This window comes from Thunnus thynnus, chromosome 12, assembly GCF_963924715.1.
Source record: "Thunnus thynnus chromosome 12, fThuThy2.1, whole genome shotgun sequence".
In the NCBI taxonomy this organism is placed as follows: domain Eukaryota; kingdom Metazoa; phylum Chordata; class Actinopteri; order Scombriformes; family Scombridae; genus Thunnus; species Thunnus thynnus.
The window spans coordinates 13,318,205-13,345,804 of NC_089528.1; the positions used below are offsets into that span (position 1 = coordinate 13,318,205).

Consider the following 27,600-nt stretch of genomic DNA (forward strand, 5'->3'; position numbering starts at 1 on the left):
TAACTGACAAAGAAAATTATGTTTGGGGCTTGTCCATGGGGCAAGGTAAACCAAATACTGTTACTTATCAGCTGATAAGGACATATCATACAGCTGTACATACATATCAATGCACATGCCAGTCAAGGACAAAAATATATTTAAAAAAAAAAAAAAATCAGTAAATAAAAAAAAGTTTTAAGTAGTTTTCAGTGTCAAAGTTGTAGACCAGGTTATTAGTCAGCTTACATGTAATAACACACTGAAGCAGTCAATGAGTGTAATTCTTCATCCAGATGTTTTGAGACACTGTCAGATGTTACTGAAGTATATATTTGTTTATACGTCTGTATTATAAAAAGGTACAACCTATAAATCCTCAAATGCAACATCATCCACCATGTAGCAGAGAAGTATTCAGGCACTGGTGAGTAACCATTATCAAAACTCCCAAAGTCAGGAAAATGACTAAGGCCACCCTTTTTGATTCATTTTATGCTTTATATCATAATGAAACTGAATTATGTTGCGGATTGTGCAGACCGCCCCTTCTGCCCCGACCTCAAACTAATCAATAAGCTCATCAGAGAGCAGGTATTGGGGAGAAGAGAGGGGGGTGCACCGAAGAAAGAATATTGTTTCATTATAAGAAAAACTGAAGCAAACACCAGAACAATCCAATTACAACTGGCCTGACAAGTTTGTGTTGAAACAGGTATTGTTTTTTTGTTTTTCTTTTGTTTTTTTTTGTTTTTTAAAAAAGGGCAATATCACAACATGTGATGTTACAGCCAGGCAGTTTGTCATTTCTAACATTTCCAAGCACCTGGCACAACAGAAAACACCTCACTTTGTTCCTGGAATCTAAATTGAGAGTTGTCTTACATTTAAACAATGTAAACGAAAAAAGAAAGAGCATTCCAAATGGAAAAAAAAACTAACTCATACAACTATCTTACAAGGTAAAAAATAAAATAAAAAACAATGACAAATCAATTCTACAAAAGGAAGATCCTTACAACAGGCTTTGCAATTGTTCAAAAGGGAAAAAAATAAACAAAACACCAAATTCTGAACAACCAAAACAAGTCAGTCAAAGGCAATTGAGTAGCATTAACACTCATGATCCTTCTCAATACTCCGTCTTCTAGCAAAATGTATTTTACCACAATGACGTTAAGTAAGCTCACCGTGCTGTAACAGTGTCTTGAGGTTTGACGGGGGCAGGCTGATGTGACACTGGCTCTATCTGAGTCAGAGTGTTTGTATTGAACATGTAACTGAGGCTGAGAGCGACTGACTTTGACGTCTGTGTACTCGAGTCCAACGACAGCCTCGCAGAGGGATGGTCGGGGTGTCCGTGTGCAGATTTGATTCAACATCATTGTGGATCCTGCATTTGTAATGAGTGCTCGTAATTGTGTCAGTGGTGGGTCTCCCTCCGGCAGTCTTTTCCATTCCACTTGCATGGCAGTGACAATAACAGATGTACAGGACTTATAGAGACAAGACTCAGGGATCCACAGTTAAAAAGAAAAAGAAAACTGACTGTGTTACCTTTTCATCCAAAGTAAGAAAATTATAAAATACACCCAGAATTAACAGCATATCAAAAAGAGGAGTCAGCTCTCTGATTGCCCGGTCAGTCTTTCAAATGCTGCTCGCATGGCTGGATGTCATTCAGTCATCACTAAAGAGGATAATAATGACGGCCATTTTTTATCTTACCAAACACTATGCATTAGGCCTGTTTCAGACACGTGTCGATCAAACCTGGGTGTCTTTCTTTACCTGTGAAGAATGTAAGACCTCCTTTTCAGATGGGAATGCCAAATCATTATCCAATAATACAAATCCTAACTTTGCTCACATGAGCAATTGATCCGCAAGTTTTATTTGATCCAAACAAAGTTTTGCTCCCAACGTGTAAAGCAACTTTTTAAAAAATGTCTTACAAAAACATGATCATAAGAACGTCCTTATGTCCAATTGCAGCTGTCTCCAAACCAGCGTCCTCGGTTCAAAGTGATGCCATGTAAAGATTCAGAAATCTTTTGTATCAGTGTGCTTGTTACTCTTGTATTCATCGTCAGGAATGTGGCCACCTCCTTTGTCAGTAATGAGGTGTGTGCTTTCCAAAAGTTGATTAACACACACTGAGATGCATGACAATGATAGATTAAGGCCACGTGTTCTAAGGGCTGTACAATAAAACAGGAACTGAAAGAGAAAGCAGAAAAATAAATTAATACCTCTACACAATGACTTCTACACAAACTTAGCCTATAATAGCATATTAAAACAAGCTATTTTGTCCAAAGTTAACTTGCAAACATCACAAATTCTACTGAGGACTGACCTGAGAATTACATATGGCTCACAGGGTTGTGTCCATCACCTCCTAGACCCGGGTGACCCCCACTCAGGTGCATCTGGGGGTCCACACCCGACACTTTCTCCTCCTCTCTTCTCTTGAGGCAGGCAGCCTTTGGGTTCAAATTACGCTCTTTGAAAAAATAACATATGTATGGATTAAAAAAAACAATGTCAAGAGTTTTCTCATCATGTTTGCTTAAAGAAATCTTTAAAGACATGAAAGCAGAGTTCTGAACATACAAAAGGTCAATAATGCACAGGGGGTATAAGAGAAAAAGGGAAGAGCAGGATAGGAAAGTGAATAGTAGGATGGGAATTGCAGGTGTATGGCAGAAAAGCAGGGATATCCTTCCTCAAATATTCTCCCTTTCTCCTCCTTTTTCAATTAGTACAGCAAATAGCAAAGAGAAAGAAAAAGTTGATGTTACACAGTTGGTGACAACAAACCTTAAGAAGAGATTTTCTTAAGAGTTCTGGTGGCTGTTTGCAGCTATGATAAGAGATGGTTGGTTGTCTCTGTGGCCTTGCTGTATTTGACTGACCTACCTCGCACCTGCTTCTCCAGGCCCAGTATGACCTGGACAGCCTGCTGCAAGATGACAAGCTTGGTCTGGGCCTTGTCGCTCTGCAGATGAACCTGAACCATCCTGCCCAGCTCTCTGAAGGCTTCGTTTATGTCGCGCACACGCACCCTCTCCCTAGCGTTGTTAGCTAGGCGGCGCTCACGCTCCCTCTGCTCCTTCTCCTCAGCAGTTAGGTTCTCATCAGTCACCGTGACAACGCTGCAGCCAGGAGGAGAAGGGGGGAGGGGTTGGAGGGGCTGGTTAACAAACCCAAAATCACAACCCTCGCTGAACCTACGCTGACATTTCATGAAAGATGCAGTCATACTGGCTTTATTTATATTTTTCCTCCTAAGGATTCTTGTGCTGTTACTGGCACATATTTTATAGTATAATGCCAACTTAAAAGCTCTTAACCCAGAACAAGATCAGTGGAATTGCTGAAGGAAGATCCCAGTGGAGTGGGGCTGTGTTGCAGGAGAGAGCGCGGACAGGCGGATATGTCTTTCTTCAATCTATAGTACGTAGATAATGAATAGGAAGCCTTTGTAAGAACAAATCCTAGCAGACACTTCAATCAATCAAACTTGAAATGTTGTGAGCTGATCAAACTCAACGCGGATTTCAAGCCGAGACTGGATCAAGATACAACCTGCGCAACCAGGTCTTATTAATCTGTCCTCAAATCTAACCAACCCTTTTTTTTTTTTTTTTTTTTTGGTTGTTGGGGTCCAGGATGGAAGTTGAGGGGATATGGTGACTGTCCAGCAGAATGAGAGAAGTTATGAGGAGGGAGAGAGAAAGGGAGAGAGGAAGCGACACCCTCTGCCGAGTACAGCACATAGAAAAGGCCACAGAGGTAAAGCCAAGGGCAGAGACTGAGGGCGTCATGTTAAATACATCAGCAGTAGGAGATGTATTTATCTGAATATGACGAAGAGTAGGTCACTGTTGGCATCTGTAAAAAGGAAAATGAAAAGAGGATGGGGGAGTGAATGGAAAAATGGAAATGTGTGCCTTGAAAACAGGGCGGGAAAAGTAATGGGTTAAGGACATGCAGCAGACACTGCAACAAAGCTGAAGCCAGGTTAATACAACAGACAGCCTGCTCAGAGAGAGAAGCTGAAAGAAAAATCAAAAAGGTAATTTCAAGTCTATAAAGCTCAAATAACTTAAAATGACTCCGCAGTTAAAGAAAAGCAAAATGAGGCAATAGCGGAGAAAGCAAATGAATACACAAAAAGACGTGTTAATCCAGTCAAAGGGTGAGGAGGAGAGACATGTAAGCACTTTCACAGTGGAAACAGAGAGCCAATTGTAGGACAAGGCAACACATGCTGCATCAGAACAAATCGCAGTCCAGTATGTGTTACCAGAGGACGAAAACCTTATAAGATGAACTGGAGAATGGGCATGTCTTAAAAAAAAAACAGCCACACAGCTTCATTTCCTTATCCCTTGTCCTCATTTTTCTAGAGTGGACTTCAAAATGTAAAATGCTTAAATTAACTGGCATTAAGCAGGGATAATTTGCTAAACAGCATAACTGGAGTAACGAGATTATTCTTCACATCTAAAAGGATTTAGCGAATCAATATGAATAACAGGACATGTCAGGATCTGAGGAAGTGAAGCCATGTGGGAGTTTTATTTTGTAAAGAGGACCTTTCCCTCCGTTTCCTTCCTCCCTGGACACCCACTGACCTCGAACTTGCTGCTCCAGGTTGAGTATAACGTTAACGGCCTGTTGCAGTACGTTCAATTTGGTCTGCGGTTTCTCATAGCTCAGATGGAGCTGACACATGCGGCCCAGCTCCTTAAAAGCCTCGTTGATGTCCCGCACACGGAGCCGTTCGCGGGCGTTGTTTGCCAACCTCCGCACTTTCTCCCGCCCAGCCTTCATCTCCACTGGCAGATCCTCATCGTCATCCTTATCATCCAGACTAGTGAAGAGCCAATGGCAGATGAGGAGGGATGAAACAACAGTATGTGTACAGTTCACTTTGATTTACATATGTCCCAATTATGGTAAAATACTATAAATTTTCCTAATAACGTCAACACCTCATTAAACTTCAGAGTAACTGAATGACATGAATATCTAGCAAATTGTCTCTTTTTGACCACATAGTACCAGGAACAATGGAGCCCCTTTGAACATTAATGTTAGCGTTTGCCCCACATCTGAAGAACAATGAAAATGCAGTAAATGAAACTGATAAAGGTTTAAAAAGTAACAGCTTCATTTGAGATGCAGTTTCTGAACTACAGCACAGCCCTCAAGCCAAAACTCAACTAAGTTTCTGAGGTTGAAATGTAGATTAAGTTAAGCTCCTAAAAAGGGAAAAGTATCTTCCCATTTCTTGTTGATTTTGTTAAAACTTCAAACTTTAATTCATTTCATAAACAAGATTTCCTCCCAACCTACTGTACTCTCACTTACAAGATTAGGACATAGTTGGTTCATTACCTTGTTATATCTGTAAGGATGTCAGCGTTATAAAAGACACTTTTTTGAAGCTGACATCCTTATAAGTTTTATAAAAAGAACCTTTTTGCTAAATAATGACTTGTCTTCAGAGTGGATTCTACTGCATTAAACATCAAAATGAATCATCTTTAATCCTCCATCTCCACTTTTAAGAAATAATACTACACTCCAACTATTGAGGTATCCAATTTATCAGCTAATTAATCTTTTAACAATTAATTTGAGGTCCATTTTAGACATTTGAATAATGCAAGCACTGGGATTTAACTTTGCCAGTGAACTTGAATGAAGCTTTTCTAATATGCAAGCATAAGTTACTATGTGAGAGATAATGAGATATACTGTATGTGTAAGCTGAGTGTCTAAAAACATCTACTTGTGCTTTTCAAACACATGATAAGAAGTGAGGCTCAGCTGGGGAACGATCTGTATTTCCATCTGCTGGTTCAGTTTAAATCTTGGCATGTAAATAAAATTAACTTAAATTGAAATAACTTATGTTACTTATGCTTCCAATACAGCTCAAGTTGGTCTCTCTGTGACCTATAGTAATGTGACCGCTATGTTTGGGGGTTTTTGTTCAATAAAGCCAATGGCATTTCTTCTCAGACAATAAAGGTGTGTGTCTCAAATGAAAAGTTCTTACTCAGCGTAATGTGATGATATGTGGAAGCTATTACAAGAAAAAGTTTATAACTGGTAAGTCTCTTCTTCCATGTCAGAAATAACATATTATAGTTATGAGTGCACAACAGCATTTTTGAGGTGTATAACCATCAAGCAAAAGACAGCATTAATGAGGTAACTTGACTGTGTGTGTATAGTTTGATCAGTGCCCATGAAAAATAAATGAATAATAACGACATCTAGACAGGTTTAAAAATAATTTCCTGACAATATTCAAACCACTGCTGGATTACATTACTAACTGAGAATAAAAGATATGTTAAACAAATGGTTTTAGACACCTTGATCGAAGGTGGGCATTCGTGTCTTTGTTCTCATCCTCTGACTTGTCAGTAATAGAGCAGTTTTCGTCATCTTCCTTGTCCTCTCGTTTGATATCACCGCCACTGGAACGATTTAGGCTGCCAGGCAGGCCTGCACAGGGGATTCAAAAACAAAAAGGTACTGAGCACTGATATTAAATTAGACAAGAAAGGAGCCAAAAAATATTACTTGATGGTCTCTTTCTGACATGAGAAATAAATAGAGGAGTAAGGACAGAAAATCTCACTGGTAAAACCTTCAGGCTGAGAGCCTGGTTGGACAGATGTGGAGCCATGGTGACCATGCAAAAGTCCTCCACTAGAGGGCAGACCAACAGAGTCCTCATGGTGACTGGACAGCTTAAAGACAACAATTTAACAGAGTTTCAATTATCTTGTTAAATGTTTGTAATGTTGTATCAAGATATAGAAGTAACTTAATTTGGTGGATATTTTTTCAATGTTACTATTCATAAATCTCACCAGTCCAGGCAGACGACTGGCGAGCCCAAGTGCTGCACTGCTGAAGGCCGGAGGTAACCCTAAACCAGACGAGAGCAGACTGTGCATTTCAGCCAGTCCTGGCCCTCCTTGCCCGCTGGCGTGACGCTGAAGAACATTGATGGCTTCGTCCAGACGATCCTCCAGTTTATTAGACTGCAGAGGTGGAGGAACAACAACAGTGTGAAAGGAGAAGATGAGGAAAGAGCGATAGTAACTGACATAATTTACTTATACAATATGCCTGAGAAATCTTTGAGCATCTCTCACACAAAAAGAAGTAACTCATGTTGACTGACTCACCATGGATTGAATTCCACCTTGAAAGTTAGGTGAAGGTGTGGCCTGGCCAGAGGACCGAGTCCACTGGGATGCAGAGCCTGGAAAATACGGAGACCACATGGTTTATTCAGATACATTTGCCCTCATTTACTGTGTCAGTAAAGATTATATTACATAAATGTATCTAAAGTAATGCCCCACACTCAGCAGTGGATTTTTGTTGATACGCATTTATCCAAATGGACTTGCCACCCAGTTCACAGGGAGACCTGAGTGCTGGGTCAGTTGGAGAGATGGTCAGCCTCTCCAACTAGATGGTTCATGTCGTACTCACCAACACTACAGTGTAGATGACTAATGCAACTAGGCCTTGAGCTTGGGCCTTCCAGATGAGTAATGGTCCTCCTTCACTGTCTCATAAAGTAGTATTTTGTAACTAATTTTGGTCAAATGTTATATATAATATATGCTCAATCAAAGACTGCCCATGTTTTGCTGTTTTATGGCAACCATTATTGTTTCTAAACATTATGCTCTTATTATGTGTTAACCATTAGGACCATGAAACACACAATGAAAATGTGTTTTTGATTGTACATTTTTAAAATGTGATGGGGATATGAGACAAATGTTAAACATGTAGATACTGTAGCTATAAAATACAAAATTTGTATCCCTTACTTTGGCAAAAGTAAGAATCAAATGCATATTGTCAAAGTAAGGTATTTCCTTATTTCACATTTTTCATTATCATCCTTTTTTCCTGTCATCTTGTGCCAGCAGTAGTATTTGATGTAGTAAGCGTGTGATGAGCTCACTCACGGACTATATGTAGAGACAAATAGGGAAGTGACCCCACCTTTTTTTTTGTCTTTTTTACTGTATTTTCCCTTCCTCTCTCATAAGCTATATTTGGATGGTGTGTGTGTCTGAAATATCACGTGAAGGTTGTGAATGGGGTACTCATACCCTGACTTACAATTACAAATAGGACTGCAACTAATGATTATATTCATTATTGATTAATCTGTCAATTATTTTCTTGATTAACTGATTAGTTGTTTGGTCCATAAAATGCGAGAAAATGGTGAAAAACGTAGATCACTGTTTCCTAAAGCCCCAGGTGACATCTTCAAATGTCTACTTTTGTCCTGACCAACAGTCCATAACCAAAAGATATTCAGTTTACTGTCATAGAAGACAAAAGAAAGAAAAATGACTCAAAACGATTATTTGATCAAAATAATAGCCGATTCATTTAATAGTTGGCAACTAATCAATTGACTAATTGTTGCAGCTTTACTTACAGATTATCATTTTCTGTGCTATTATCCCCAAAAACTTTGTACTGATTGCAGCAATACGGAGAGATATTTCTTACAGCAAAATTATTGCTAAATTAGATTACCTAAATACCAAGGTCGTCTTGCATGCCAAACCTTTCTCTACACTATGCTGGTAAAGTGCCAGCACAAGAAAGAGGTCAGGCTGAACTCACTGACACGGGTGGGGGGAAAAAAAAAAATCAGGGTTATTTCAATTTCTTGAACCACTCAGATTTAGCAGGAATGGTCCTAAACTATGATAATCAATGGTGCTCTTATTTAATGCTGTGGAAACATTTTGCATGTAGCTGATTACCTGCCTTACACACAATTTTTGTCTAAGTTTTCTATAACTTCCATGCGGCTTGTTAGCTAACTTAAATTGGTAATTGACAGTATTCCAGACCCAGTCCGGCTGAATGCATGACAAATTCAATACAAGACAGTTGAACAGACTGTGATAGAAATGACACAAGCGACAGTAAAAATTGCTACAATACACAACAATCAAGAATCAATCAAGAAATATTTTACTTCCACTTTTGTCCCAATAGATGGCGCTTCATTGTCCCTATGAACCAGGTCAGATTGAAAACAATACATTTTTTTCAAGATTTTTATCGTCCCCTTACACAACAGGAAATGACCAATGTTGAACAAACAAAACAGCTAACTGACCTTGAGGCCTCTGGAAAAAATGACTAGTGTTTCACTCACCTGATACAGCCTGAGGAGAACCAGAGGGAGTAGATGGGGACGGAGAGTAGCCGTTACTGTTTGGGTCTGAAGGATAGATCTGTACACAGAGGTTTCTGTTTTCAATTTGATGAAAGGCAACCTATGTCCTTACATTTATTACACTACAGAATCTTTGTAATATAAAACATTTACAGTCTTGTGTGAGAGAATTTTAAGAATAATTGCTTTTAACTGTACATTTTAGCTTAACTTACAGATGCCAGGGCTTTGCCGATCTCATCACCTGAACTTCCAGGTACTGCTCCCCGATTAGCTTGATGAGGGGGAGAGAAAAAGCATTTCAGTCAAAAACTGCGCTCTGTGACAATTCTGCTATGTGAAGGTATTGCAAGAGCACTTTTCACAAAGAAAAGTGCACATTTCAAAAGGGTTTACCCATAATGGTGTCAGTGCCAGCAATAGGGGGTGTGTGGCTAGGGACTCCGAAGCTGCTGGAGCCAGAGTGGAAACCAGCAGGATGAGCCCCGTTCACCTCGCTGCCATGCAGTGGGTAACTTTGAGGAGACAGGGGCAGTGGCTGCCGTTTCTTGGAAGCAAAGACACCCAACGATTTAAATGCACAACCAGACAGACGCCCTCAAAGATGCATTGGTCAAAGAGTGTCAAAGATCTCATAGGGAGAAAAGTGTGAAGGCAGAGCTCACCAGTCTGTCTTGCGGGTTGATGGCAGTGAAGGGACCATGCTGGCTCAGATGGGGGGTGTTGCCTGGCATGGCAGAATAACCAGGCTGAACCATCGACCCAGCAGAGCCCCACGGATCGGAGGGCGGGTGGAGGCCTTCTGTCAGGGGGCATCCAGCGTAGGAGGGGGAAGCAAGAAGGGTGAGGGATAACCAGCCACAGGAGATGAAAAGACAATGAAGGCCACATATGAGACATGTCACATTACTGTGATGACTTCATTCAACCGTGATGCACCATTCAGCACCAAAGCACCACAGGGTGTTCACTGGCATACGGCTACAGCACCTAGATTCATCCCGACTTCCAGAAGGATATTATGGGGAACTAATTTCAAAACCATACTGGCAGTAAAAGAACATTACAGGGCATTATTTTCAATGTAGGCGTGTGATACATTGAGCCATAAGCAAACATTTCCAGTGTCTTCGTCAGACTGAAACGATTCAACACAATGAACAAATGGAAGTTTTGAGGCCAACTCTCGTTTCGACTGACCTTGCATGTAGAATGGTGGTGGGTAGACGTTTCCTGCCTTAGAAGCTGGGTAGCCAGCATTGTCCCTGTTAAAATCCTCTCCTGAGGCTGATGCATAAACCTATACAGAAAAAAATGAAACTTTTCAGCTCACTGCTTGAAAACTCCACTAAAACAGACAAATCATTATGTAATTGTAAAGTAGGTTAAAAATGTACCTAACTTGTTGCATGAATGACACATAGTATCTATATATTTTCTTTTTACTCATAAGAAAGTTCCCCGTGCTAAGCTAGGCTGGTGACCACAAATCAATTTTTCTTTCAAAATACTTCCTGGAACTTACTAAGTTTTCATTGTTGAGAAACCTCAAAAAATAAGTGAACTACATTCAATGCATGATCAAACACAGATCTTAAAGTATGTGTTCCTTCCTAAGTAAGCATCTATTTTTACTATCTGGTTTTACTACTTAATTCAATCAACTGTTTGTTGCAACATTTCTGCAAACTGGAGCACTGAGCATTATGTATTGAATGTGCAGAGTCAGTCATTTTACTAGGCTTTGCCTACCATCTCAGAAAGGCTTTTACATATTATCCTGTTAAACAGAAACATGCTGAGAATGGTTTACAGATACATAGCTCACACTCTTTAAACACAGTGAAATGTGACCACAGAATGGGAGATGCAGTTGGATATTGTGCACGTTATAATGGTCATAAAGGAACCAATTCTCTGAGCTGCCACATCCTTCTCAATCAAGACTATTCTAGAAGAAAATCAAGTATCAAACTGTGCCTGAAAAGCTCAAATCCAAATGGACTTAAGTTTTCTTCTGTAATTTGATTAAACTGAGAGAAAAAGGAGAGGAAAAAGAGGGGAGAGGAGAAGAGGGAACGGAGAGATGCACTCCTAATTACTGAACCATCTGCCGAATCCTGGATGGCAGCCAACTCCACTGGCAGCTGGGATAGAGGGATGGGGGAGGGAGAGAGAAAGGGGAGGGCTGTTGTTCGTGGTGGCGGGGGGAGGAGAGGAAGGCGGCGGGAGGGGATATGGGGTTAGAGAGGAGGAGGGGGGGGAGAAAGGAAGAAACAGAGAAGAGGAGGAAATAGGGTGCCCAGAGAGCGAGAGTGGGAGGGAAAAAATGAGGTGGAGTAAGAACCATCAAACCCCAGTATGAATTCCCTTCAGTGATCTAACGAGAATACTTGGCAGAGACGAAGAAATGTGGCCATAAAGTAAAGGGCCGGCAAATACAACACACTATAAATACATGCTGCAAATGAGACTGGATGAATGAGTGGCTTCCCCACCCCACCCCCCCCCTCTTTTTTTTTTTTTTTTTTTTTTTTTTTTTTAACATCGGTGGTGCAGATACACAGCTGTAGGAGCTGGATGTCCTTTATTGCAGCTATTCCACTGCTTTGCAAGCCAAGGAGAGGCTTGAGATACCAAATGGAATGTGAAAAGGGGCGTAATCTGAAAACATGGGCTCCCATGGACCGACTGCAAAGGCTGAGATATAGTTCAGGGCTGCAGCATTTCTGGATGTGAGTACTCACGGAGGAGGGCAGACCGGGGGGCACCTTCCTGATCTTTTTTGGCTGTGATTCTGATGGGAGGGAAACAGAAGGTCACAGAAAGAGTGAAATAGATTAAAAACACACTGGGGTCTTAACTTTTTCCTAACTATACAATCATCAATAAAGGAATTCATTTATGCACCCCCCCTTCCTTCTGAAGCAATCTATCCATCTGTTTCATGACTACTCATTAATGCCTGATCAAAAGGTATTCTAATTTGATGTTTTTCAGTGACTTCCCAAATTGAGATCTCACAGTGATTTCACTTTCTCTAACTAAGCAGAAGTGAGATACTTTTACAAACCTCAGCAGGAGAAGTGATAATACACACTGACTTAAATATACATCAGAAAAAAAAAAAAGTCAGTGACAACAGATTATCTTATGCATTAAGTACTGTCCTTGAAACAGTCCCTTAAAATCTTACCAATGGGGTCCTGGGAGGGTCGCCTGCGAGTGTTGCTCCCCTCATAGGAGGAATAAAACTGGGAGTTGGACTTCAGGCCCGATGGGGAAAGGGCGTTGGGACTGGGCATGGGTATGTCACTGGGCATAAAGCCCGGCTATAGATGGTGTGAAAGAAAATACAAGCTAAGTAATGCAAAAGGATGCAATTAAGGAGGTAAATTCAAAGTGAGACTGGTAAAAGAAAATCTATGGAGGGACATAATTTCTCAAAAACAGCATGAGGAGAGAAGGGTTTATGCCTTTCTAGGTGATTTACCTGTGCTGCAAATGAGGAGTACGGTCCTCGCTCAGCCTTCCCTGTTAGGAGAAAAGAATATAAAATCAGGCCATGATCGTGAAAATTGGGCTTTAATGTCAATATAAAATCACAATCTGGCCATACCCCTCTCTCCATTTGGGTGCCTCCCATCTGTTGTGTGAGTGTATATGATGTGTGGTATTTATGGCTCTGGACAGCAAAAACAACAACAAATTGGCCCATTCTAAATGGTTCAGGGGCAATTGTGCCCAACCTCTCTCCCCTCCCCTGACAGTTAAACAGAGGGGAGCTTTAGGCCACCGTAATCCCGAGGGAGAGCCTTGTTTGTGCATGGGTGCCCTTTACACCTCCCCCCTCCCCCTCCCCCTCACCCTCCCCCTCCCACTCCCACACTGAACACACAAACTGCAACACACAAACAAACCCCTCCTCCACAACGTCCCTGATTACCCTGCTCCCTTCATCCATCGCTACATAAGCATGAATATGGTTTGCCCTAAAGTGGTGCATTAGTGTATAACCTGCTCTCTCTAACAAACAATCAATTCATTGTTTTGGTTCAGTCATGCCATCCTTTTATTAAACTTGTGTATTTCAACAACCATTTTCTCCATTTAAGTGAGCATTACAGGGTCAAAATTCTCCTGACTCTCTGTTTTCAAATGAAGACTATGTGACAGTTATTATGTCAATGCTTCAACAGATAAGTTATAAGTATATATAAGTTATAATTTAAACTCTCTTACCAACAATCCCTGATCCAAATGTGGGGGCAGAGGCAATGCCCTCTTGCTCACTGTAAATACCTTCTTCTCCATAACCCTGGAGGGAAGACATCAGAGGCTTTAGTGACAAAAATAACTATCTAAAACCCAAGGTCAATTCCACTTTTTTACACAAAAGCGACTATACAAGAAAAAAAAAAAACAGTGATGTGTGTTCATGTGAATGAATCAACACAGGTTATGCTACCTGGTGTGTAGCTCCCTCTGCAACAATAATCTTAATAATATTGTATTATGTGTGATGCATTTTTATCTTTCAGAGTGAGTTTAGCGAGTAGATCATCTGTAAAATGTTTCCTCATGTGTGTGATGCAACTTGATTTTTAGTAAACTACTACAATCTGAGCCTGGTCTTGAAACTGCGGGTGTGGGACCAGGCCATATGTGAGCGGTGAAAACTTAATATGACCTATAGACTGCTGTATAAATGGTGTTTAACACTTCATCATTCCATCTCATATATTAGATATGTTGTGAATGGGGTATAAATTACATAATCACCCAAACCTAGGCAGTGTTTCAGTGAGATACTAAAGCCAAATAGCATGACATCTACAGCTTCAATGTAATAAGTGAAGATGAGCCGTACCCTTCCCTGGCTGAAAGATGGACTGTTCTGTTCTCCTGGCCCCCAGGAACCAGACCCACTCCTCTCATCTATACCTGGAAGACAAAGAACTAGGTTAGGCCTATTAACCACTAAATTACAGACAGACTTTGAACAGGGATTCAAGTCTTTGCTTTGCGAAACTAAGTCTAACTTCTGAGAATGATGAAGTTGATCTGCTTTGATACAGGTTGTTCAGGCAGCTGAAAGTAACCTCCATTGAAGAGCTTCACTTCACAGCTCACACAGACAGCATAGTGACAGCGCTGTCACATAGCGTGGATATGAGCTGTAGGAAGTTTGAATAATTAACACCCAGTATGAGGCTCCCAGAATCATCCTCGACATTCTTCATTCTCCCACTCTGCTCCTTTACATTTTCCCATGGCAACAGTCATTCATAGCCCATCTATTTTCACACATTTGGCCTACACCTTTGCCTTAACACTGACGCAAAGTCTCAATCTTACATAGCTGACACATGTTATCCCTGGCCGGAGCACTCCAGCTTTCAGAGAGGTGAACGTGTTTGAAAGGAGTGATTTTAAAGATTGGTGAAGCAGAAATTCCTGCCCGTCCCCTTTCTCTCAATCTCCTCTAGTATTGCAACACAGCATCTCTGGGGGAAAGCTGAAGCTTAATTGCGTACTGATTTGCATAATTGTGCATATTAATGAAGCTAAGCTCAATGAATATTCATATTTTTGTTTTGTTGTCTAATTAAAAAGCGGAGAGGAGAGAAGGGAGGGGGGTAGAGGCGGGCTAGAATCATGACAGGATCAGCAGTAGAACAGAATGATGGGTCCACAGCGCTGAGAGCTGCTAGATTGCCGTGACAACTGTGATCTATACACACGACACTAGCGGAATAAGAGATGAAGGAGACAATGTCTTGTCCCCTCTCTATGGCTGACTGTCACTCTCCACGTCAATCAAAGACAATAAAGGAAAAGCATGAACCATTCGTTTGCGTTGTAGGTCGTCAGAACCAAAGCTCGAGACAAGAAAAATGTTCCAATTCAGTGTTGTTGGGATGTGGATTACAAGTAGCTCTTTAGACAAAGAAAATTGACCGGAGAGAAAAAGCTCATTATAAACTGTTATCTATTATATACTCATCTATTAAAAAGGACCACTGTGTAAGATTTAGGGGGATCTGTTGGTAGAAGTGGAATATAATATTCATAAGTATATTTTAATTAGTGTATAATCACCTGAAAATAAGAACTGTTGTGTTTTCGTTGCATTAGAATGAGCCCTTTATATTACATAGGGAGTGGGTCCACATCCACAGAGGCCGCCATGTTGCACCGCCATATTTCTACAGTGGCCCAGAACAGACAAACCAAACAGTGGCTCTAGAGAAGACCTTTTGCATTTTTCGTGAGTTTCGCTGCCACCACAGATTCTCCTACACACTTGAAAGGGAGGTGTGAGCACGAGGGATATTCAGTTGGCTGCAATCTGCAACCTCACCGGTAGATGCCACTTAATCCAACACACTAGTCCATTAAGTACTAAATTGAAATAAATGAGTTGCAGTGTCAGATAGAATTTAAGCTCATAGAAAAGAGAACTTTTATTTTTGGGGCAATTGTAATAAAGTGGCCACATTTCATTATTGTTACCATGTAATCAGAAGCATGTAGCATATCAGAACTGTCTGAAAAAAAAATACTCAAAGCTAATTAGCGAGACATGAACATGTGGTATTTTTCTCCTCTTTAGGACGACTGAGGATTGTAAGGCAGCAGAAAAAGAAGTGTGAAATGTCACCATCTATTCCACAACAGAAGGGTATATAAAAACTAGCTCTGTAGACCTTGTATAAGAATACCTTTCTCCAGGCTGGTGATGTGGGGTTAACAGGTGTTATTCATGAAATAAGTGGGTGTTGTGAAGGAAATAATGAGAGGATTCATGTAAATTCAAACCAGGAAGAATAATTTTATGGAACAAATGTTTAAGCTACATGGGAAAGATGGACAAATGACAGACTAACGGGCATTAAAGAATGATGTAAATTAATGTAAATTAACCCACATAGTTTTTCTAATTAACTGATTGGATGATAAGCAGATGAAGGAAAAAACTGAAAAGACTCTCTTCAATTTATTGGAAATTTCTGCTGTTTTCAGAACTGTTGCTAGGAATCCTGACAACACTAATTAAGTCCAATTAAAGATTACATAAAAGTATCTTTCTGGCCCCTCAGTGTATTTTATGAATGTACAGAAGTATTTGGTTTGCCACTGTTGGAGCATGTGATAACAGCACAGTTTTGTAAGCGTGGTTGAGGTGATTTCCAGGTTAAAACACGTTTAGGCATCTATTAAAGCTAGGAAGTTGACAGGTTTGAGTTTTTAGATGTCTAGTGTTTTGCTGACTCTATTTCAACATTTCAAGTTCGACTGGATCTCTTGGATATATTTTTTTTTGCAAAAGCCAAACAAAAGCTATCAGAACACATAATACTTTACATATACTACACTACAGTGTTATAATGCCAGTTCACACATAAGATGCCACCACAGTGATGGGAGCTGCTGACAGGTACATATGCTCCAATTTCAGTGGGACATCTTTGAAACCACTTAACTATATCACAAGGTTTGGTATCTTTAAGACAGCTTTGGTGACTTCCACAAAACAAACAACTGTTGGAGAGGCATTAGCTGCTCCTCAGGTGCATTCAGTGAATGGAGGAGAGGACACTTTCAGTTGAATAGATAGTAGCCAGACTGAAACAGGTAACTGATTGTTAAGTATCCACCCCATATGTCAAAATGACATGTTTTATTTATCCAGGTTGCTCTGTATATTTTAACAACATGCCTCATTTGAAAAAAAATATACTTGCCTGATTTTTTTCCTCTAAAAATTGCAACATGTAACACCCTCTATACGTTCCTATGCTAGAGACTCATCTGTGTGATCCTTCAGGAAGTAGTCTCTAGGCACCAGATTCATATACTGTAAGTTTCCATAGCTCTCCTTGGCTATACATTCGATGTTCAGGTGACTGCCTCTATAATTTCCTTGTGCTTATGAGAGCTTGTTGCATATAGTTATGTACTGGAAATAGAAATAGTTTGATGATCAGGCAGCAGAGATTTAATGCTAGTCTTCCTGGCCTTGATAGCTTCATCAGTGTATTTTAAGCTTTCATTTCAGGTGGTTGGGTAAAAATATACCAACAATCTCCGATGCTGCAACTATGGAAAAACACTGCTTACAAAGAATCTTAAAACAGATCACAGAATGGGACCCTTTTTTTTTTCAGTATGAGCACATGTTTGTCAGAACTGTGATTGGATTTCCTCTTTCTTACTATCTCCAGCAGGGTCTCCTTGATTGTGACTAATTTCTTCTTTCACCTCTTCAGTCTCTTTCACACATTGCGCACACACACACACACACACATATATATTTGTCTTTTTAATATGTGCCTCTGACCTGGTTTGATAAAACATATCACACTGCTGAGTCAAATGCAGCAGATCTAGTTTTCAGGTCAGAATGACATTTCGATCAAAATCACACTTTCAAACACAATTAATCCTGTTGTTTCAAATGACAAAATTACATATAATTCTGTGTTATTTCTACGAAAGATTTTCATTAAGGTCGTGAGAAGTGCTAAAACCATGAGATAAACATGAGTAGTTCACTACTCAGACAGCCTAACAGGATGGAAAAAGAGAAATGGAGAAAAGGGTGAGTAACATCAGACAAATTCTCTACCCCAATGCACTTCTCCCAGCATGCAACGCCCCTTTAAGCATGGCTAGTCTATAATTACACAGGAAGAGATACTGGAAACAGACAACCAGCCTGAGTCATAGGCTTCATGGACAAAACTCCAGCACATACATTGACCAAACTTGCAGACATGTCTTCGTTTTTACAGGAACACTGCCCCCGGCACCTATAACTGAGTGTGTCGTTCTGTCTACACACCTTCTTCCTTCCCTTGGCAAAGTGAGTCACACAGACACAAAGCATGATGTCAGATCAAATCTCAAGAGTGAACACTGTTAATGAAATACTGAACAATGTACAATAACACAGACTTGGCTGTTTTAACCTGTGAGTCACCGGAGACTTCTCAAACAAAACGCAGTGTGGTCTAACCCACTAACATATACAGTTCATCTTACATTTGCACGTCTTTGTTCTGACACCGTGTGAAATTATATACACTTTTATGTGCCAGAAAATCCAAATATAAACAGCACATTCACTTGTGACTTTTACATCCTTAAGTCTCTGTTTCATTTACACATCTGTGTTTGAAAAATGGAACATTTCATGCAAATTTGGATCACCTCCCCTTCTGCATTTCAGCTCATACCAATGTTTAAAAATACATTTCAGGATTCTCGGTTTCCAGTGACCAAAAAATGAAAGTGCACTGGAAATTACTTTAACCGACTAGTCAAAGGGATCTGACAAATTTACCAAGCACATGAGACCAGAGCAGAGATATAATCCTCACTGAAGGCTCTAAGAGGGAGGCTCCCCGTAGCCACACATGTTAAACCTCCACATACCCAAAACCTTAACCATACTGGGAAAAAAAGGCATCGTACTGACTCTATGAAGAAAACACGTGGCAGCTGCTCCACAGAGAGTAGAAATATAGTTTGACTAAGTCACATTCTTTGATACTAATATGATAGCACAGTGTTGAATAAAGAGATAAACTACCAACTTAACTACAAAAAGACAGACATGAATGGTACACTAAGGCTCAGTTTTCCCCTGAAATCTTTCTTTGATGCTGCCTGTATCCAACAGTACTGCTCTGACCTTTCTTTCTGAAATAGTCTTGTTTTCTTTCTGAAAGCAAAATGAGAAGATCCGTACACAAAAAGACATGTTAAATTATTATTATTATTTGTTGTTTAGTGTGGGTTACATGCTTTTAGGCCTGCAACTAATGATTCTTTTCATTATCAATCTTTCGATTATGTTCTTGATTAATCGATTAATTGTTTGGTCTGTGAAAATGTCGAAAAATGTTGATCACTGTTTCCCAAAGACTAAGATGACGTCCCCAGATGACTTGTTTTGTCTCAACCAACAGCCCACAACACAAAAAAATTTATCTCAAACAATTAATTGATTATCAAGATAGTTGGTGATTAATTTAATAGTCGACAACTAATCGATTAATTTCCTAATCATTATTGCTCTACATGCTTTAACTATTTCATGATGAACAAAAGTGTATCCATCTGCCCAGCACTTCGGTGCAGCGTCTCTGCTTACAACACCAGTTTGAAGATACGGTTCACAGGCACAGGTTTTAGTAGGGGTCTCTCTACAAGCACAACTGTACCATAACCTAACTGTGTGACGCCGAGACTCCAGGAAGTCATTGCGCCTGGCTGTTGTTCACTAAGAAATAGTAGTTTTTGTAGTTTTTACATTTCTGATTGTTTACAGATTAAAATAGTGAGATAAAACTTGTTATTTAGAGAATTTTAGAGGTGTTGGTTGGTGTGTTTTTTAAACTTTGAGAGAGCTAGACTAGCCATTTCAGCTGCCTTTAGTCCTTATGATAAGCTAAGCTGATCGTCTACTGGCTCTTGCTTCATAGTTAATGCAGACATCAGTGGCATCGAGCTTCTCATTTAAATCCAGGGTGCAAAATTAACTTTTTTGTCCAACCCCCAAATGGCTAGTGAATATTTAAATTTTACCACTCACTCAATAGATTACCATTGTTTTTTTTGGCTGGTGAGTGAAGCAAATCTACCTGCCACTTGCATATTTAACCAGCATTTAGCTGGTGGCTGGTGTTAATTTTGTGCGCCATTTAAATCTCAAAAACAACTCAAATAAGTGTATTTCTCAAAATGTTGATCTATTCCTTTAAGGTGATACTACACCCAAAATATTAAAGAGTATCATACACTAACCCTCTGATTTCCACTGAGGTAAACTTGAAATCCTGTCAGTTATAATGGATTCTGATGATAAGAGAAGGAAAAGGAGAAAAAAAAATCCTATGTCCAACGAAACTTCTCATACCACTCCTGTATCATATTTCATTTCTCCACTGTGCATCTATATGCTCGGTTACAAGATGCAGGAGTGCTGTTCTAAGGACGATGTGAACTTTTTTTTCCTGCTGAGAAAACAGTCACTGCAGGGATCCAAATGACGTGAATTCAAGCTGACCACAGTGTTTGTTCTCTGTGTAGAAGCTACATGCAACATTTTTACCACCAACTTTCAACTCTACAGAGGTAGAGTATGTGATATTCAAAGGACAGATTTTGGGTGGAGCGTAATTTTTAAGTCTAGGGACAATGCCACGAGCAGCCGTTGGATTGATAACATCTATGTGTGTCTTTTATAAGCATGCATCTCACCGTCACAAAAGCAAATGTAAGTGGCCCTCAAGTGAATAGAAGAAATAGAGCCCCCTATACCCCGCCCAGTCACCGCTTGCTTTGTCTTTCATCTTAGCTTCAATATCCTGTTTCATTTCTATTGCCAGCAGAAAGACCTACTGCACTTCTAGAGATACGAGGGTGACAGAGGAGGGTTCATGTAGGGCAAGTGGATCTGCCACAGTAGAAACAGAGCTGAAGTTTACCACTTCTTATACATGACAGCAATACAGAAGAAGCGCCCAGAAATGCCAAAGAGAAAGTCTCCCTGAGGCTGTCTGTTTATAGTAAGCTGCATGCGTGTCTTAAAACTGACTATGAGGGTTGGGCTGGTAAAGTTGATGACGAGGATGGATAATGGCTCTAGGTGAAAATGAGTTATGCGGAGAGGAAAAGTAGGGTGCGAGATTGCAGGACGAGGGAATACACTTTTTCACAGAGTAAGCAAGGAAGATTAATTGGGCTGTTCCCATCAACCCCCACCCTCTGCCTTTGTGCTCAGTGATTGAATGGCAACAGCTGAGAAGGTGAGGGAAGGGACACCTGCAAAGCATGGATGAGGAAGTGTAGAGGGGATGACGCTTGATCTGCATAACATAAAATAACCTGGAAATCTTTCCTGAGGATCCATATGTAATCTGGGATCTGGAAAGCAATTCATGAGAGTGGGGAACAATTTCCTTTTCTATTACTATTCAAAACACCACTAGTAGTAGTGTGACTGCAAGACACCCGTCACTACTATGTTTTACTGTCAGGACACATACCGCGGAGCATTACAAAGCAATAAAAGCCAGTTCAACAGTAGGTTCAAGTGAGAGAAAGAAGGTAAACCCTTTATTTCATCGTAATGGTGTTTTATTGGTGTTTCATTTTTAAAAAGAGAATCCAGTCCACAAGAATAAAGCTATTTTTTTTTTAATCACAAGGGCATTCCAGGCAGAAAAAGAAACTCAAAGAAATTAAGAAATAATAAAAGACAGAAGAAAAGAAAAGAAATTGCTACATGACAGTCACTAAAGCCAAAGGGACCATGGAAACGGCAATAAAAAAAGGTTTATTTTTGTCTTACCTGAAAACTGACTGCTGGCAAGAGTAGTCGGCCGATTCTTGCCGTTTGAAACTGGAGGCTCAAACATCTGAAATGAAAGGAATTAACTGTAAACAAACCACTGCAAGTCAATGTAAGACACTGAAATGATGATTAGGGGATAATTCAAACTATCCTATTCTATACCCTACACTGTTAAGCCAAGAGCTACAATGAACATAAAGCAATCCAGGCATTCCAGCTTTTACTTAGTACTGAAATTAAAGTGGCACAACAATAGTCTTGTTAAAAGAAAAAGTGTATGAAGTACGCGCTACAATCCTTCAAACCCTGACCAACTGACCAGTCCCTGGATGCCATCATATTCATTCAAATTTCAACCTATTTGACAACTTCATTCAATATTTCTTATGAAAGTTAAAATGTTGGATGGATGCAAACTCGACAAAATCAAGCAATCTTCAGAAAAATCTTACCGCGCTAAAATCCAGCAAGTCGCTGAGCTCCTTGTCTGTTCCCACTGCAGCCATTCTCTGCTGCTGTTCACTTGGCCCTTTCAGTCTCAGCAAGTGGCTACAGGCAGAGGTAAGGAGAACATGAGTATATTTTACCCATTTGTAAGATTGATTTGTAAGACTATTCTGACCAGCAAAAGCACAAAATAGAACTATATATATTTATTCACAAAATCAAATATCACTGTTTTTCAATACCACAATTCCAATAATGTGCCAATATTTTGGATATGATCATGGAGGATTTCTGAAATATCTAATCAAAACCAAGATAGGGTCATATGCTATCTAAGAAAAAAAAATCATGACTTGCATGATGATTATGACAACCAAACAGGTTATTGTTTATTTCACTAAGCTGGTGCAGCCCAGTAAAGGTACATGCAATGCCATCACTGAACAGTTATGCAGCCTTTAAAAAGGAAAATGATCTTATTAATTTAAAAAGTTGTTTCCATTGTTCTGTTCATCATTCCTGTTGGTTATGACCACATTTTAGTCACCTGCTTAACTGGTGAGATAAAGATCAAACAAGACCACCACACATTGCTTTGCAACAAAATCCACATGTGACCAACAACCACACAAGCAATGACAAACAAGTCCAGTTTAACACGTAATCTAAACCACTAAACATTTCATCCAAGTCATTTTCACTTCAAATTAAAATGAAAGCCAGCATTAAGACTATTGCCAAAACTACCGACATTAAACACCTACTGTATGTTGCAGATCTGATTCATGATTCAAACTTCAACTACTGTGTTTAGACAAGCAGGTACAAAATACATTACAAGTGCCTTACTTTTCACTTTCAAATAAGAAGTTTAGATAATATACTTCAACTGAAAATTTAAGTGCTCATGTATTTGCCTCTTCTTGCCTCTCTTGTACCATTATCACAACAATACAGCTGTTAAGTAAAATGTTGTAATAATCAATAGGGATGATTGCCAAAAATTATGAAAATAATAAATAATTAAAATTCTCTTTCAGACCAAGAAATATTATGATAAACACAATCCATGACAATATCTAGACTTGCATCAAAATGTCAATATAATATTGACATCTGCCAGCTCTACACAATAGATGATCATTCAAGTAGATGATGATTCAAAATCAATAATCTTGCTCAACATGGCTGTGAGAAAAGATAATAAAACGACGTGATGGGGAGGCCAACATACATAACCTACCAAACCACTCAGTCAACTTTTCCTAGAGTGTTATGCAGGCCCAGGTCTTCTTTCTAGTCTGAATAACTGATGGCTACCTCATAGGAGAGAATTACTATTCAAGAAGCACATCCTTGCCTGAGACCATCAGTTTATTGACTAAGTAATGAAAACTCCAGCCATTTCTAAGAGTTTCCCCGGTAGCCCACATCCAATATGGGTGACCATGGTTCAGCCACAGGCCACACTGCACTCGCTGTTAAAGTGCAGACACACTGGGTCTGTTGACGGATGTAAAGTCGATGGATCCCCTTCATTTTCTATGGAGAGCAGGAGATCTGGCCGCGCGGTGCATGATAGATACGGCACGGCGAGCTGACGGACCAATTGCCATATCTGAATTTGCATAATCACGACTCGACCTCAACTTTATGCAAATGAGTCAGTCCAGTGCAATGCACCCAGCTCATGAAACTCAGATCAAACTAGGCAGTGCCGATCAAATATGAATCAAGATGCTGTTACTGTATTGCCCATTTCTCGCCTCAAATGTTTCCAGAAACATATTTTAGCTGCAATATGAGAAAGTTTGTGACCCAGCTGCCATGTTGAAAACGGACGAGCCAAAAACCAAGCACCGCCCAACTCTCAGTACGTCAACCACCACGTCATCCACATGCCAAGTGTGGGTGATTTGGTCCGGTGCGTCCACATGCGTCCTTGCCGGCGCCTGTGTATCTGCACCATTAGTCAGCTCCTGAGCTCAGGCTGCTTCCTCTACCTCAAAAAGCAACCTGTCCTAACAGCTCTTCTAAACTGAAACTTGCAGAGTAATACAATAGCACTGTGGCTGCACCGTACAATTATTTTCATTATCAATTAATCTGCTGATTATTTTTTCAATAAACAATTTCTAGTCCATTCAATGTAAAAAAAAAAAAATAGTGAAAAAAGTTATTTACAATTTCTCTAAGCCCACAGTTTTCAATTTACTTGACTAACAGGCAAAAACCAAAAGATATTCAGTTTACTGTCATATACGTATGACATAGAAAAGCAGCAAATCTTCAGCAAATCCTCACATTTGAGAGGCTGAAACCTGAGAATATTTGGCATTCTTGTTTGAAAAATCACTGAAACAATTAACAGATTTTCAGAATCGTTGCCCATTAATTTCCTTCCGATCAACTAATCAATTTATCACTGTAGCTCTAACTAGCACTACAGTAAATACCAGCTGAGGGAAATCATAATTTATAATTTTGTTTGATGTCAGTCAGAGGTGTTGATTAAAGCAAGCAAGCAAATATACAATCAAGTGTCTTGTAGGTTGTGTTTGTGACATCAGGGTGCAAAACGGCTAGTGAATGTTCAAATTTTGCCACTCAATACATTACCATTATTTTGTGGCTGGTGAGTGAAGTAAATCTACCTGCCACTTGCACATTTTACCAGACTGGTCGTGCTAATTTTGTGGCCTGGGTGGCATCTACTAAAGTTGATACTGCTGGTAGGTATTCAACTTGATATGAATATTATAAGTAGCCATTCTCTGAATTGCTGGTGCTAAGCTAGCATAATTATATAATGTAAAAAAAAAAAGAAAGAAACAATGGAAAACTATGCTGGCAAAGGAAAACAGTGTGTGCATAGCAGCAACGCTCACAGAAGGTCAATAGCACAACAATCCAGACCTAAAAAAAAAAAAAAGATCATCCACCTTTGACAGTCTCAACAAAAGCTGATTATTATGAGCTACTCCAAATGTTTCTGTTATTTTGTCCATTGCTTGGTTTTGTTGTAAGCAGTTAGTTCAGTAAGGACAGGAAATGCATCCAATACCAAAATAACAAAAACTAAAACAAGCACCTCAGGCTATGACTGAAATTCACTTGAAGTCTAAAATAACACAGTAGAAACCACCAGGTAAAACAAATTAGTTTCAGTTACTGTCAGACTATTCTTGGCAATTACAAAAGTATTATCCATCACATTATGTTAATTATTTTACCGGTGATACCCCATATTGCATGTACTATCATTACGTTTTTGATAGTCAAGTAAAATCATGACAAAGAAACAAATAATACATCACAAAACGATTTTTAAAAAAGGCAAAGGAAGCAACCACTTAGCTCAAAAACAATCCAAACAGTGATACAACGGGTAATAATGACACAAATAGAGTTAAGTAATGTGTTATTACCTAGAACAAGCCTAAATATTTTGACCCTAGCTAATCTAGCGATTTCTGTCCCTCATTGAGCTGAGGTCAAAATGGGGGATTAAGTGTTTAGCCCCTCCTAACAAATGGAAGTTGCATACGCTTGTCTTGAGCACCCCCACATTTGGCCTGCCCATATGGAGAAAAGTTTAAAGGAAGGCATAGCCATACAACATCTCACACCCTTCTTAAAATGAGTCTGTCTGTTATCAGCAGTCCGTGTTTTCATGGCTCATGTGAAAGGTTAAAATCCTGCGGGACGTTTAAAAGGACCAAAAAAAAAAAAAAAAAAAACCTGTTGCCTGCCCCCTTACGTCGAGACACCCCACTGATGAACACAAAGACTCGGGTCCACCAAAGTTTCAGCTGAGTGGTCAAAACATGACAAATACAGGAATACAAGTCGATTTTTGTTTTACATAGCTGGCTACAGACGAGTTTATATAGTGCAGGATGGAGAAATAAAAAAGGCTTTAGCTGCATTCTTGATGCTTGTTAGTGTTGTTGTGGTGGTGGGTTGTTGAAAAATGTAGAGGAGGAGGGGGGTAGAAAATAATACCCCCAAGAAATACTTTTAACCAGAAAGAAAACTGCATAATTTTATGGTTTAATTATACTTATGGTTAAAGTGAACATGCTACGTTAGGAAAACTGTAAAATGTGGAGAACAGGTGGAAGACGTTGCAAATTTAGCCGTAACCGTTAATATTCTAAAACCAAACATCAACGTCTGTCTGTGTTAACGCTTTTTTTTAGCTAACGTTAACGCACTTGTTTCTTGAAAAAACCTACGTACTAGTACTACAGACAGCAGTATCCCGAGGGGGAGCTAAGTCAGTCTGGTAATATGCTAATGTGCTGTAACGTTAGAGCCCATTGAAGTGAACAAAGAAGTCTTTTCCACCACACATGAGCTCCAAATACTCCGTAATAACACCGCAAGCTCGCTCGGGCCGAAGGGACGAAAATCCAAGACCCCGCTTTTCCCGGCGGTGGCACTCAATACAACTTGAACGATGCGCTTAAAAACTTGACTATTACTCCGCTTACAACGTGACAGACAACTTCTCTTTAACATGCACAAGCTTGTTATGAGTGTGTATTTATCCAAACATTTACCTGGATTGAATATTGTAGCATCAAACACAGAGAAATGAACGGCTGGAGTAGAGAGAAAAACAAAGTTAGGTATAGGATCCTTCCCCCCGTGGTCCGGTCTGTGGGCTTGATGAAGATGAGGAAAGACAATATGAACCTCTCCAGCGCCCGCCTCGTCTCGCTGCTGTCTTCGTCACGAAACCGAAAATACGTCTCTAACACGAACCATAACTCTTGTCTTACTCCGTTGCCCTAACGTTGTTGAAATTGCAACAATTTCATTTTCCAAGTAGACATTTTAACAGCCTCCACATTGTCGGTTCCAATGAAGTATTACTCCGCCGCGCACAGCCTACGGGTGGACATGGACGCTGAAACATCAGCGGTGTCCAATTTCAACTAAAACGAAGAAACCGAACGAAGCGGGTTTCGACGGCTTCTGTGCTGATGCGAGGGTTTTCTTAAATACCGCAAAATGTCACTGCTTCGTGTCTGCAAACGGGAAACAAAATGATCGGAGTGCCAAATCGCGGGGATCTATGTCGAGTAGCGGATGAGGACAGCGGAAAGCCCAACAGACTAGCCCAGTTGAAGATGGAATGATAATATCGGAGGGAGGACCAATTGGATACGACGAACATTTGATTGACAAGTGGAACGTCCACATATGTTTCAACATCAACCTTTAGGGCAGCCTCATTTTGCCCATGGGTTACCCGCATTATAATTCTGTCCTCAAACAGTGCCTGGGCAACAAAAAATGTTATGTGTGTGTCAATAAGAGATTTGAGTTCACTTGGCTCACTTATGCCAAACACGAATAAGATTGAAAAAAAAAAGTTTATCTTAGAAAAGATTGTAATTGGGCATGTTTCTTAAATTCATGGCCAAAGACACCAGATTATGGGGTGACCTTGCTATTAAAACATTCTTAAGAATAATATAGTATTATAGTGACTATATTGCCTTATATGTATGATAATATTAGTCATGTTGCA

General features: G+C 39.8%; 1 protein-coding gene across 6 annotated transcripts; it reads right to left on the reverse strand.

Annotated features, from left to right (window-relative positions):
- Nucleotides 1-27,178, reverse strand: tcf3a (transcription factor 3a). Of its 6 annotated transcripts, XM_067605593.1 has the most exons (21): nucleotides 26,760-27,177; nucleotides 26,624-26,665; nucleotides 22,064-22,160; nucleotides 21,609-21,675; nucleotides 14,115-14,188; nucleotides 13,487-13,562; nucleotides 12,738-12,778; nucleotides 12,441-12,576; nucleotides 11,992-12,041; nucleotides 10,445-10,544; nucleotides 9,910-10,046; nucleotides 9,641-9,791; nucleotides 9,460-9,518; nucleotides 9,224-9,302; nucleotides 7,203-7,279; nucleotides 6,882-7,055; nucleotides 6,647-6,758; nucleotides 6,378-6,510; nucleotides 4,623-4,861; nucleotides 2,339-2,485; nucleotides 1-2,199 (listed from the first exon to the last, which is right to left on the reverse strand). In XM_067605593.1, the coding sequence occupies exons 3-20, from the start codon at nucleotides 22,115-22,117 to the stop codon at nucleotides 2,346-2,348; spliced, it is 1,899 nt and encodes a 632-aa protein (XP_067461694.1). In that variant the 5' UTR covers nucleotides 22,118-22,160; nucleotides 26,624-26,665; nucleotides 26,760-27,177; the 3' UTR covers nucleotides 1-2,199; nucleotides 2,339-2,345. The 6 variants fall into 6 exon arrangements, with proteins under 6 accessions (XP_067461694.1, XP_067461698.1, XP_067461695.1 ...); XM_067605597.1 differs by lacking the exon at nucleotides 22,064-22,160 and having other exon boundaries at nucleotides 26,760-27,178; XM_067605594.1 differs by lacking the exon at nucleotides 4,623-4,861 and adding an exon at nucleotides 2,902-3,137 and having other exon boundaries at nucleotides 26,624-27,177.
- Between the last annotated feature and the right edge of the window lie 422 nt (nucleotides 27,179-27,600).

What these genes read in the sequence shown, in the direction of transcription:
- tcf3a (XM_067605593.1), bottom strand. Translation starts at nt 22,117, where the DNA reads ATGGCTGCAGTGGGAACAGACAAGGAGCTCAGCGACTTGCTGGATTTT. An exon ending in CATCTTTCAGCCAGGGAAGG is followed by an intron (nt 13,563 to 14,114) that starts GTACGGCTCATC and finishes TCTTCCCTCCAG; the next exon opens with GGTTATGGAGAAGAAGGTAT. An exon ending in AAGGTGGAATTCAATCCATG is followed by an intron (nt 7,056 to 7,202) that starts GTGAGTCAGTCA and finishes CCACCTCTGCAG; the next exon opens with TCTAATAAACTGGAGGATCG.